Source organism: Symphalangus syndactylus, chromosome 10 (assembly GCF_028878055.3).
Source record: "Symphalangus syndactylus isolate Jambi chromosome 10, NHGRI_mSymSyn1-v2.1_pri, whole genome shotgun sequence".
Taxonomy (NCBI): Eukaryota; Metazoa; Chordata; class Mammalia; order Primates; family Hylobatidae; genus Symphalangus; species Symphalangus syndactylus.
This window is the reverse complement of record NC_072432.2, coordinates 102,642,741-102,656,523: the sequence shown is the minus strand read 5'-3', so window position 1 is coordinate 102,656,523 and position 13,783 is coordinate 102,642,741. Positions and strand designations below refer to the sequence as shown.

General features: G+C 36.6%; 1 protein-coding gene and 1 non-coding gene across 6 annotated transcripts in view; one reads left to right on the top strand and one right to left on the bottom strand.

The window, feature by feature from the left end:
* The window catches only part of PPP2R3A (protein phosphatase 2 regulatory subunit B''alpha), a 221,423-nt gene that overhangs the window by 46,581 nt on the left and 161,059 nt on the right, over positions 1-13,783 (top strand). Inside the window, exons 1-2 of one of the 5 annotated variants that reach the window (XM_055295337.2) lie at positions 12-28; positions 10,378-10,455. The exons of 2 other annotated variants lie outside the window; for them this stretch is intronic. Coding sequence is in view for 1 of the 3 variants with exons in the window: in XM_055295335.2 (XP_055151310.1) it covers positions 12,811-12,942 (132 nt within the window). In the remaining 2 variants the exon portion in view is untranslated. Of the gene's footprint in view, positions 1-11; positions 29-10,174; positions 10,456-12,429; positions 12,943-13,783 lie in introns of those variants that run through there. 2 more of the 5 variants (XM_055295336.2, XM_055295335.2) reach the window with 2 other exon arrangements.
* On the bottom strand, positions 10,013-10,119 carry LOC129492480 (U6 spliceosomal RNA). Its single transcript, XR_008660907.2, has one exon. It is a non-coding gene; the product is annotated as a U6 spliceosomal RNA (small nuclear RNA).

Below are 13,783 nucleotides of genomic sequence, written 5' to 3'. Positions count from 1 at the left end.
TCAGTTCCAAGCTCCTGTTTTGACATCTGTGAGTTCAACTCCCACCCACAATTACTGAGAAATTATACACACACACACACACACACACACACTCTCTCTCTCTCTCTCTCTCTCTCTGTCTCTACTAAGGAAGACACTGGGGCAGAGTGTTTTATAGCACCAGTCACCAGGCATTTATTTAACATGGCAGTGTCAGTGAAATGGAATCCCTTCATTTCTTTTTTCTCCAAAATATTTATAGGCCAAAAATGAATTATTATGGTCTGTAATGAGCAATCTCTAATTGAATTAATTCCTCAAGGAGAGAGGGAAGAAAAAAAGCAGACTAAGAAGTACAGAGAACTCTAGATACTAGAAATTCTAGGGATCCCAGAATTATTATTCCTGTTTATTTTAGGCTCTAATTGTTTCTTGCTGCCCCAGATCCTAGGACAACATCTACCCCAAGTATTAGGAACACTGAAATGCAAAAATATCAGATTTTTGTGGATTCTTTCTGTTATTAGTCATAGAATGTGTTCCCATAATTTGGAGGCAATTGAAGCAAGACACAAAAATGCTTATTAGGTCTCCTCTGTCATACACATGCTTTCCTATTTTGCTGCAGCCAGTGAAGTCAAGGCTAGAGAATTAGGCTGGGAACAAATAAACCGTAGGTAAATACCACTACCTGGCCTCCTTCCCCCCACCAGTGTTTCATTATTTAAGAGTGAAAAAAAAAAATAGTAACACAGAACAAGCCACTAAACAATGAAGAAAATACCAAGTTAGAGCAGAAAAGTTATGAAATCTAGTATTAACTAATTAGCTTATAACCAGTTGGCTCTCATAAGGCCTATTTACAGGGATATTTTAAAGAAAGTCTGTGATTCCAAGCTGTTACCCCTTTTGATTTATTTTTTATTTATTTTTATTTCAATAGGTTTTGGGGGGACAGGTGGTATTTGATTACATGGAACAGTTCTTTAGTGGTGATTTCTGAGATTTTGGTGCACCCATCACCTGAGCAGTGTACATTGTGCCTAATGTATAGTCTTTTATCCCTCACTCCCATCCCACCCTTCCTCCCAAGTGCCCAAAGTCCATTCTGTCACTCTTATGCCTTTGCATCCTCATAGCTTAGCTCCAACTGATAAGTGAGAACATACGAGTTTGGCTTTCCATTCCTGAGTTGCTTCACTTACAATAATAGTCTCCGATTCCATCCAGGTTGCTGTGAATGCCATTATTTCATTACTTTTTATGGCTGAATAGTATTCCATGGGGTAGGTGGGGGTGTATGTGTGTGTGTGTATGTATCACATTTTGTTTATCCACTCATTGATTGATGAGCATTTGGGCTGGTTCCATAGTTTTGCAATTGCAAATTGTGCTGCTATAAATGTGAAAGTGCAGGTATATTTTTCATATAATGACTTCTTTTCCTCTGGGTAGATACTCAGTAGTGGGATTGCTGGATCAAATGGTAGATCTACTTTCAGTTCTTTAAGGAATTTTCATACTGTTTTCCAGAGTGATTGTACTAGTTTACATTCCCACCAGCAGTGTAAAAATGTTCCCTTATCACCACCATGCCATTATCTACTATTTTTTGATTTTTTAAATTATGGCTATTCTTGCAGGAGTAAGGTGGTATCGCATTGTGGTTTTGATTTGCATTTTGCTGATCATTAGTGATGTTGAGCATTTTTTCATATATTTGTTGGCCATTTGTACGTCTTCTTTTAAGACTTGTCTTATTTGTGTCCTTAGCCCACTTTCTGATGGGATTGTTTGGTTTTTTCTTGCTGATTTCTTTGAGTTCTGTGTAGATTCTGGATATTAGTCCTTTGTCAGATGCACAGTTTACAAAGATTTTCTTCCACGCTGTGGTTTGTCTGTTTACTCTGCTGATTATTTCTTTTGCTGTGCAGAAGCTTTTTAGTTTAAGTAAGTCCCATCTATTTATCTCTGTTTCTGTTGCATTTGCTTTTGGGTCCTTGGTCGTGAAGTCTTCGCCTAAGCCAATGTCCAGAAGGGTTTTTCCGATGTTATCTTCTGGAGTTTTTATGGTTTCAGGTCTTAGATTTAAGTCCGTGATCCATCTTGAGTTGATTTTTGTGTAAGATGAGAAATGAGGATCCAGCTTCATTCCTTTACATGTGATTTGCCAATTATTCCAGCACTATTTGTTGAATAGGGTGTCCTTTTCCCACTTTATGTTTTTATTTGCCTTGTCAAAGATCAGTTGGTTGTAAGTGTTTGGCTTTATTTCTGGGTTCTCCATTCTGTTCCATTGGTCTATGTGCCTATTTTGGTGACTGTAGCAATATAGTATAGTTTGAAGTCAGGTCATGTGATGCCTCCAGATTTGTTCTTTTGCTTAATCTTGCTTTGGCTATGTGGGCTCTTTTTTGGTTCCATATAAATTTCAGGATTGTTTTTTCTAGTTTTGTGAAGAGTGATGGTGGTATTTTGACTGGAATTGCATTGAATATGTAGATTGCTTTTGGCACAATGGTCATTTTCACAATATTGATCCTACCCATCCATGAGCATGGGATATGTTTTCATTTGTTTATGTCATCTATGATTTCTTCAGCAGTGTTTTGTGGTTTTCCTTGCAGAGGTCTTTCACCTCCTTAGTTAGGTATATTCTTATGCATTTTATTTATTTATTTTTGCAGTTATTATAAAAGGGGTTGAGTTCTTGATTTGATTCTCAGCTTGGTCTCGGTTGGTGTATAGCAGTGCTACTGATTTGTGTACTTTGATTTTATATCCTGAAACTTGACTGAATTCCTTTATCAGATCTAGGAGATTTTGGATGAGTCTTTAGGGTTTTCCAGGTATATGATCATATTAGCAAACAGCGACAGTTTGACTTCCTCTTTACCGATTCGGATGCCCTTTATTTCTTTCCCTTGCCTGATTGCTCTGACTAGGACTTCCAGTACTATGTTGAATAGAAGTGGTGTAAGTGGGCATCCTTGTCTTGTTCCACTTCTCAAGGGGAGTCCTTTCAACTTTTCCTTGTTCAGTATAATGTTGGCTGTGGGTTTGTTGTAGATGGCTTTTATTACCTTAAGGTGTGTCCCTTCTATGCCGATTTTGCTGAGGTTTTAATCATAAAGGGATGCTGGATTTTGTCAAATGCTTTTTCTGTATCTATTTGAAATGATCATGTGATTTTTGTTTTTTATTCTCTTTCTGTGGTGTATCACATTTATTGACTTGTGTATATTAAGTAATCCCTGCATCCCTGGTATGAAACCCACTTGATCATGGTGGGTTATCTTTTTAATAGGCTGTTGGATTCAGTTAGCTAGTATTTTGTTGAAGATTTTTGCTGCTATGTTCACCAGAGATATTGGTCTGTAGTTTTTTTGTTTTTTCCTGGTTTTGATATTAGGGTGATACTGGCTTCATAGAGTGATTTAGGGAGGATTCCCTGTTTCTCTATATTTTGGAATAGTTTCAATAGGATTGGTACCAATTCTTTGAATATCTGATAGAATTCAGCTGTGAATCCATCTGGTCCTGGACTTTTTTTGTTGGCAATTTTTTTATTACCATTTCACTCTCTCTGCTTGTTATTGGCCTATTGAGTTTCTGTTTCTTCCTAGTTTAATCTAGGAGGGTTGTATATTTCCAGGAATTTATCCATCTCTTCTATGTTTTCCAGTTTGCGTGCATAAAGGTGTTCATATTAGTCTTGAATGATCTTTTGTATTTTTTTGGTATCAGTTGTAATATTTCCTGTTTCATTCCTAATTGATCTTATTTGGATCATCTCTCTTCTTTTCTAGGTTAATCTCTCTAATGGTCTATCAATTTTGTTTATCTTTTCAAAGAACCAGCTTTTTGTTTCATTTAGCTTTTGTATTTTTTGTTGTTGTTTGAATTTCATTTAATTCTGCTCTGATCTTTGTTATTTCTTTTCTTTTGCTAGGTTTGGGTTTGGTTTTTTCTTGTTTCTCTAGTTCCTTGCAGTATGACCTTAGATTGTCTATTTGTGGTCTTTCAGACTTTTTGATGCAGGCATTTAATGCTATGAACTTTACTCTTAGCACCACTTTTGCTGTATCCCAGAAGTTTTGATAGGTTGTGTCACTATTATTGTCTGGTTCAAAGAATTTTTTAATTTCCATCTTGATTTCATTGTTGACCCAACAATCATTCAGAAGCAGATTATTTAATTGCCATGTATTTGCAGGGTTTTGAGGGTTGCTTTTGGAGTTGATTTCCAATTTTATTCCACTTTGGTCTGAGAAAGTACTTGATATAATTTCAGTTTTCTTAAGTTACTGAGACTTGTTTTGTGGCCTATCATATGGTCTGTCTTGGAGAATGTTCCATGTGCTGATGAATGGAATGTATATTCTGCAGTTGTTCGGTAGAATGTTCTATAAATATCCATTTAGTCCATTTGTTCTTGGGTATAGTTTAAGTCCATTGTTTGTTTGTTGACCTCCTGATGTGATGACCTGTGTAGTGCGTTCAGTGGAGTATTAAAGTTCCCCACTATTATTGTGTTGCTATCTGTCTCCTTTCTTAGGTCTAGTAGTAATTGTTTTATAAATTTGGGAGCCCCAGTGTCAGGTGCATATGTATTTAGGATTGTGATATTTTCCACTAGTCCTTTTATCATTATATAATGTCCCTCTTTGTCTTTTTTAACTGTTGTTGCTTTAAAGTCTGTTTTATCTGATAAAAGAATAGCTACTCCTGCTCACTTTTGGTGTCCATTTGCATGGATTATCTTTTTCTACCCCTTTACCTTAAGTTTATGTGAGTCCTTATACGTTAGGTGAGTCTCTTAAAGACAGCAGATACTTGGTTGGTAAATTGTTATCCATTCTGCCATTCTGCATCTTTTAAGTGGAGCATTTAGGCCATTTACATTCAACATTACTATTGCCATGTGAGGTACTATTCTATTCATCATATTAGTTGTTGCCTGAATACCTTGCGGTTTTTTCATTGTGTTGTTATTTTATATGCCATGTGAAATGTATGCTTTAAGGAGGTTCTATTTTGGTGTGTTTCGAGGTTTTGTTTCAAGATTTAGAACTCCTTTTAGCAGTTCTTGTAATGCTGGCTTGGTAGTGGTGAATTCTCTCAGCATTGATTTGTCTGAAAAAGACTTTATCTTCATTTATGAAGCTTAGTTTAGTTGGATACAAAATTCTTGGTTGATAATTGTTTGTTTAAGGAGGCTAAAGATATGACCCCAATCCCTTCTAGCTTGCAGGGTTTCTGCTGAGAAATCTGCTGTTAATCTGAGAGGTTTTTCTTTAAAAGTTACCTGATGCTTTTACCTCACAGCTCTTAGGATTTTTTCCTTCATGTTGACTTTAGATAACCTGATGACTGTGCCTAGGTGATGGTCTTTTTGCAATGAATTTCTCAGGTGATTTGGATATCTAGATCTCTAGCAATGCCAGGGAAGTTTTCCTTGATTATTCACTCTGTTATTACCTTTTTAAACTACTCAGCCTGTTAGAACTACAACATGAGAAGGCTTTTTAAAAATTGAGATAAAATTCATTTTCTGGACGTTTGGGTTGTTTCCACTTTTTGGCTATTATGAATGATGCAGCTGTGAACACTTGTGTATAAGTTTTTGTGTGGACAAGGACAGGCTGTTAACATATTTAGATTTTTCCAAACAGCTGGCTGGCTTTTGTTAATCAGAAGCACCCTCATGATGTACCGGGACCTCCACTTTGATATGTAACTTTTTTTTCTGTAGCATCTTCTGAGCAAAATCCTTTGGTGTCACTTCAGAGTGACTCTCTGTCTTTGGTGTCACTTCAGAGTGACTATGCTGTCTTTCTGGACCTGCTTCTAACACTCACCTCAGTATAGGTCCTCACTTAGCTGAGCTGATTTCCCATCCTCATTGTGCTATGTGTTTCTGTCATTCAGATTTTTATAGCTTTGCTGCCTGCATTATCCCAACTGCCCTTCCTACTCTAAGGCCTTAGCTGATGCTGTCATCTCAGTCTCCATAACCACATTCAACTGAGGCTGTTGAATGGATTTACATGTTTATATATAAAATAAAGGGCTAGGCCAGGCACAGTGGCTCACACCTGTAATCCCAGCACTTTGAGAGGCTGAGGTGGGCAGATTGCTTGAGCCCAGGAGTTCAGGACCAGCCTGGGCAACATGGCGAAACCCTGTCTCTACTAAAAATACAAAAATTAGCTGGGCACAGTGCCATGTGCCTGTAATCCCAGCTACTCAGGAGGCTGATGTGGGAGAATAGTTTGAGCCAGGGAGGGGGAGGTTGCAGTGAGCCAAGATCATGCCACTGCACTCCAGCCTGGACAACAGTGGAAGACCCTGTCTCAAAAAAATAAAGGGCTAGACTTACTTTGGTACAACACATTGCATATATAATACTGTTTTTTAACAGTTATACACAAATCAGAATAAGAGACTTTTTCAGACAAATGTTCAAAATTATTTTCTTTATCCTGTGTAATCATCCCATTTTTTCTTAAAACATCCCATGTAGCTGATTTCCCCAGAAAGAAAGAATATTATAAATCACTGTTGTCTTCGTTTTCAAAGGGGGAAGGGCAAGGAATAATAAGAGGGTTCAGAAAGTTCTAAGAAATCTGTCCTGGATTTCAAACTAAGCCTGACAGAATGAATTGTATAAATACAGAATGTGTTGTGTTTCACAGTTTTATTCTCTGTCTCCTACCCAATCTCACCTTCCTTCAGGGTACATTTTAAACTTATTCCTCAGTTTTGTAGGTCCTTTCAGTATAGGGTAAGGGAGCATCTTTTCTCACTTGGGATATTAGAGGCCATCCTAAAAAAGAAAAAAAAAATATTTAGTTTTTAGGGTCATAGTGGAGAGGCCAGCTTCTCTTCCATATAACTCTGCCAGCAGGAACCTGTAAAACTCATGCCCAGCAGCCTCCCCTACCTGGTTCTTTTTGAGAAAGACTGTCTCCCTTGCCCAAGCATGCTTGTTCTGGAGAAAGATATATGGAATGGTAAGGCAGGAAAGGAACCCCAGACCCAGACCAAGACAGCTGGATCTCGAATTAACAACTGATGTGTTCCAATCACCCCCACAGCAGAGAGCACCAGTCTCTTGCCTATTGAAGCTCTGTTATCGTTGTCATCCTGAAGACTCAGATTGAGCACATGGTCCAGATAGGACTGCCTGTGTCTTCAGACAGGGAAAGTTCATGAGTGATCTGCAGGCCCAGAAGGGATGCAGGCAGCTGTGCAGGAAGTGCCTGCTGGTGGTAATCAGCTAGCTTGTTAGGATGGACTTAATTACATGCTGCAGGGAGCAGGAGAAAATATTTTTTAGTTTATTCCAGAAAGACATTCGGAAAACTTTTACAATGGCTCTTTCCATTGTAACTGCACACAGCTCCTAATTTTCCACGTGCTCAAACTTAATTTATAACCTATATGTTTATGATTCTCTATTTTTCCTCATTCTGGTTAGTTCCTCCAGGAGAAACCTCTCACCCCAAAACAGCTTTTCTCTTACAATTCCCAGCTCCATAGATTGTACATTCCCTTGTGATCAAAGCAGAGAGAGAAGAGAGTAGATCACAGATCATATATTTCTCTGTAGTGAAATTCCCCTATGTTTGATCTTTTCCTAGAAAAGGTCACTGTAAAAACTATGTTCTTTGGTGCTATATTCCAGTTGTCATGAACTCCTTGAAACTAACTCGTGTTCTCAGATCCTTTCAAAAACCAAGCACATATACTAATACTTCCATTCAAACACAAGTAAATAAGTAAAAAGCAAATAAACCAACTTCGTGCTAGTCTTCCTCTGTCAATAACTCATTGCCACAGACCAGTTCTTTTCTAAGCCCTTCAGGGGTCCTGGTCTTTTTGCCTCTCTGAATTTTTGGAGAACATTTTGATATATCAAAACTTACCGATTATTTCCTCATCAAAAGACATGAAGAAATATTTTCTGGCTTAAGAGTATAACAACAGGGCAGGCTTTTAACCACTGTTCTGACTTTGAAACTTAGCAGATTTATAGGAAGTAAATGAAACAAAAATATTTCTTGTCCTTTGCTCCAAACCAACATTGTGCTAGAAAGTGCAGTAAGAAAGAGACCACATCTTTATCATCTCTCTAGCTTCATATCAAGCAAAGTGTCTGGCATATAAGTGATTATATATAAAAATATTTGTTGAGTAATTGAATGACTATAAAATTAAAATCTAAACTCTTGTCCTCAAGAGTTTAGACACTACTGGAAAATAGTGATCAAGTTATAAAATATTACAGTAGAAGCCCTTTTACCTGAACATGATTGAGTTTGATAGTAGGGAATCATAAACTATATGTATGTGTACTATAAAATGTCTATATAAACATTTTAACTCAGGCATTAATTTATTCTGATGTCTTTTGATATAGGGTCAAAGTCTTTTCTCTGAGAATGAGTCTCATACATATTTAGAGTTCTGTGACATATTTCTTTTTTTTATTATTATTATTATTATACTTTAGGTTTTAGGGTACATGTGCACAATGTGCAGGTTTGTTACATATGTATCCATGTGCCATGTTGATTTCCTGCACCCATTAACTCATCATTTAGCATTAGGTATATCTGCTAATGCTGTCCCTCCCCCTTCCCCCAACCCCACAACAGTCCCCGGAGTGTGATGTTCCCCTTCCTGTGTCCATGAGTTCTCATTGTTCAATTCCCACCTGTGAGTGAGAACATGAGGTGTTTGGTTTTTTGTCCTTGCGATAGTTTACTGAGAATGATGTTTTCCAGTTTCATCCATGTCCCTACAAAGGACACGAACTCATCATTTTTTATGGCTGCATAGTATTCCATGGTGTATATGTGCCACATTTTCTTAATCCAGTCTATCGTTATTGGACATTTGGGTTGGTTCCAATTCTTTGCTATTGTGAATAGTGCTGCAATAAACATACGTGTGCATGTGTCTTTATAGCAGCATGATTTATAGTCCTTTGGGTATATACCCAGTAATGGGATGGCTGGGTCAAATGGTATTTCTAGTTCTAGATCCCTGAGGAATCGCCACACTGACTTCCACAATGGTTGAACTAGTTTACAGTCCCACCAACAGTGTAAAAGTGTTCCTATTTCTCCACATCCTCTCCAGCACCTGTTGTTTCCTGACTTTTTAATGATGGCCATTCTAACTGGTGTGAGATGGTATCTCACTGTGGTTTTGATTTGCATTTCTCTGATGGCCAGTGATGATGAGCATTTCTTCATGTGTTTTTTGGCTGCATAAATGTCTTCTTTTGAGAAGTGTCTGTTCATGTCCTTTGCCCACTTTTTGATGGAGTTGTTTGTTTTTTTCTTGTAAATTTGTTTGAGTTCATTGTAGATTCTGGATATTAGCCCTTTGTCAGATGAGTAGGTTGCAAAAATTTTCTCCCATTCTGTAGGTTGCCTGTTCACTCTGATGGTAGTTTCTTTTGCTGTGCGGAAGCTCTTTAGTTTAATTAGATCCCATTTGTCAATTTTGGCTTTCGTTGCCATTGCTTTTGGTGTTTTAGACATGAAGTCCTTGCCCATGCCTATGTCCTGAATGGTATTGCCTAGGTTTTCTTGTAGGATTTTAATGGTTTTAGGTCTAACATTTAAGTCTTTAATCCATCTTGAATTAATTTTTGTATAAGGTGTAAGGAAGGGATCCAGTTTCAGCTTTCTACATATGGCTAGCCAGTTTTCCCAGCACCATTTATTAAATAGGGACTCCTTTCCCCATTTCTTGTTTTTGTCAGGTTTGTCAAAGATCAGATAGTTGTAGATATGCGGCATCATTTCTGAGGGCTCTGTTCTGTTCCATTGATCTATGTCTCTGTTGTGGTACCAGTACCATGCTGTTTTGGTTACTGTAGCCTTGTAGTAGAGCTTGAAGTCAGGTAGCGTGATGCCTCCAGCTTTGTTCTTTTGGCTTAGGATTGACTTGGCGATGCGGGCTCTTTTTTGGTTCCATATGAACTTTAAAGTAGTTTTTTCCAATTCTGTGAAGAAAAAATATGGAACGCTTCACGAATTTGCGTGTCATCCTTGCGCAGGGGCCATGCTAATCTTCTCTGTATCGTTCCAATTTTAGTATATGTGCTGCCGAAGCGAGCACTCTGTGACGTATTTCTTTGATAAATCACACTCATAATAGGTTTGTTGTCTGACTTGTAGTTTTAGTTTCCTTAGAGAGAGAACATAGTAGTAAAGCAATTTGAATGTAGACACCTTCTAAACTTTAGTGATTTTTCTCTTTCATCCCACCTTCACCTAATTTTACAGCAAAATCTTTTTAGTAGTTTACTTTTACTAAAACTTTGGGTTTTTTTAAATTTTAGAACAACTTTTCTTTTCCACACTCATATTTTGTTAGTTTATGTAATGAATAATTACTGTGAAAAGTATAACCAGCATAAACAGACTGAGGACAGATGCAGCTGACTCTACTAAGGTAAGAAATATAAGAGTGTAAGAGAAACTGTTAGCCACAAATCCATGTGTGATGGGCATTTGTTGCTCTGTTTCACAGGAGAAATGGAGAGCATTGGCTGAATAAGAGAATATGTTAAGTGGAGGTCCTTTGAGAGAGGTTATATAGTATTTCACTAAGTGCTGTATATATAAAGTTAAGAATTACAGTAAGGGGACTTAAATAATCAGGAAGCCTTCATGAAATAGTTAAATTTTGAGTTGGATCTTGAAAGATGATTAGAATGTATAATTTGAGGAAAGGGAGCATTCTCAGGAAAGGAGTGAACCTACTCACCTACAGCCACAGGTTGGTGTTGGGAAGGAGAGGAAATATAACTTAAGGTGTGGTTTAATAGAATAAGCATTAAATTGTAAGTCTAAAGGCCTAGTTGCATTCCTACAAACCTTTTTGACATTTTATTTAGGAGATAAATAATGAGGGAGAAAAAGAGTATTCTAGTCGGGAGTGTAAGGAAAAAATATGGGAAAGCTACCCACCTTAAAGAATTAACATGGAAGCCCAGTGAGAGAGAAAATTGAGAAAATAAGGAAAGACTCAGGATGAAGCATAAGACCAGTGGTTTTCAGTTGTAATCCTCTTTCAATCATAGTACATATCAAAAGCTTTCAGATAAAATTTGATGTGAACAGAAGACTCTGCCACTTAAAAGAAATTCTTTAAAACACAGCTTTAGACATATAAACCTAATGTATACATTAGAGTTGTCAGAATGTCTTGAAAAGAAATCAGTGGGAAAAAGCAGACTTAAATTTGTAGGAAACAGTGGAAAACCAAAGAATTTAATTCCCACTAAATTAGACAAAGGTTCAGTAAAAGAGGCTTGTAAGCTATTTTTTTGTTTTAATAATAGTTGGTGTATATTTTCTAGACATAGAAAATAAATACTGATTGAATGATGTGGTTGATTGAAAATAAATATTGAAATCTAAATATTAAATGTGAGAGAAAACAGCCCTCTGTGTCAGTGTGTTCTGCATCTAGTTGGAAAATATTTGGGGAAAAAAAGTATGGTTGCATTTGTATGGAATATGTACAGACTTTTTTTCTTGTCATTATTTCCTAAACAATAGAGTATAACAGCTATTTACATAATACTTGTATTAGGTATTACAAGTAATCTAGAGATGCTTTAAAGTATAGGGGAGAATGTGAGTAGGTTGTATGCAGATATTACACATTTTATATAAGAGACTTGAGCAGCTGTGGATTTTGGTCCATGGAGGGTCCTGGAACCAATCCCCACAGTTACCAAAGGATGACTTGACTTTATGATTCACTTACAAATAACTATATGAGGTAGATATTTAATATATGATTAAATAATAGGTATTTTAAAAATCTTAACTGATTTCTTTAAAGCTTCTCAAAGGAAGAAATCTTACAGATTCAGTATGTAGTATGTCATTGCTGTTTGATCATCTTTTCTGTCCCTTTTTTAGCCAAATTTCACTTGCTTATATGTATCTAAAACTTCTTTTCTATGGCATTCAATTGTTCTACTTTCTTAATACTTCTGAGAACAAATTTTCAAATATGTTCATAATCAGTTCAAGAAAATATGTTTGATAACTAAAATAGTCTTTTGCTTTAAAAAATTTTAAATCTGAGATCAACAGATCTTTTTGTAAATTCCCATTTGAGAATGAAAGTTTCTGTTTTTCCTCTTATTTTGACTGGCGAGATCTGGAGAGATTTGGATATTTACTTCCCTTCAAATAAAAAATAAAAAACTATTCTTAAAATAATGGTTTCAAATTCGAAATTCAGCAGCCTGTTCTTTTTTTTATAAAATATTAAAGAGAAAAAGCCAAAAATGTTCTACATACTCTTTTTCTTCTTGTTTGAGAAGAAACTGCTTTATGTGGATTGACACCTCACGTACCCTGAGTTTAAGAAGTTAGTATTATCTGAGAAGGTACTATTTTTAGGTCCAGCTGTAATGTTTCTAACTTTGGTACGCAGAGTAGTGGGTGCTTCCTTTCCCAGAAGGCTCCATATTCACAACATGTGCAGGTCAATTTGACATAAAGCTACCAACAAGGAGCAACAGGCCCACTGCAGGCTGTGTTTATAACTTGAAAATTATGAGCAGGTATTGGGAGCTACAGACTGTATTTGGGAACCAGCTGCATGTCAGGACAAGCATAGATTGTGGTCCGTGGAGGCTGAGAGAGCACAATGCTTGAATTTCATTTCTTTGGGAGATAAGAAGAAAAAAATACCTTCCTACCTGACAAGATTGACAACTTGCTAAATCTGATTATCTTCAGAAGTGTTCTGGACAGTTGCGACGTAAACATTCACTTTTCAGAGATGATGATCAAGGAAACATCTCTACGAAGGGACCCGGATTTAAGGGGAGAGCTAGCTTTCCTGGCAAGGGGCTGCGATTTTGTTCTCCCTTCACGGTTTAAGAAGCGGCTGAAGTCATTTCAGCAAACACAGGTTTGAAATTTGGGTGTTTTGGGTTTTTTTTGAAAATATTTTTATTACTAATAAAACCATCTAGTGAACTAACTCACAAATAATTTTACAGCTCCCTTGTATCTTGATATTAGATCAAGGAATTAATGTGTGTCCTCTATTCAGCTATTTGCAGAAAGCTATTTGCAGAGGGATTCCAACAGGTTTAAAAATAGACCTTCTGGACCTGGAGTACAGTACTCACATTTTTCTCTTGTAGAGAGGGAATCCAGTTTTAGAGACAACAAATACAACTTAACAAACATTTTACAACTTAGATAGAAAATTACTGGAATTTTTCATAGAAATATCCTTGAGAAACTAGAATTTTTGTATTAAAAGCCTTGTTTGCACTTTGAATCAATAGATTATATATTAGCATGCATACACATCTGTAACAAATGTTTGTTTAAAAAGTATGTTAATCCTGGTAATCTTTTTTTAAAGCAAGACATATTTGTCTTTGTAGACAATTGTGTATGTGTGTGTCGTAATGTATGTAGATAACAAAGAATGGTGGTTACTTCTAGATCGTTAAAAATGTCTTCCCTAAGCAAGCTGTGTAACTGAGTCATTTCTGCCTATGATGAGTACTTTGCAGAGTCCCTACTTTCTTACTTAAAACCTATGGCAGTGTTTCACCAAACAAGTGCCTAACATTGACTACAATATAAGTCAAGGACTGTACAAATGCTGGCCATCCAAAATCCGGCAAGAAACCATAGTTTATGGTTATTCTGACCCAGAATAATCTCAAATTATTTGGGTAAATGTGAAATTGCTTTTTTTATAGGTCAAAATGGTCAAATATTGGAAATGCTAC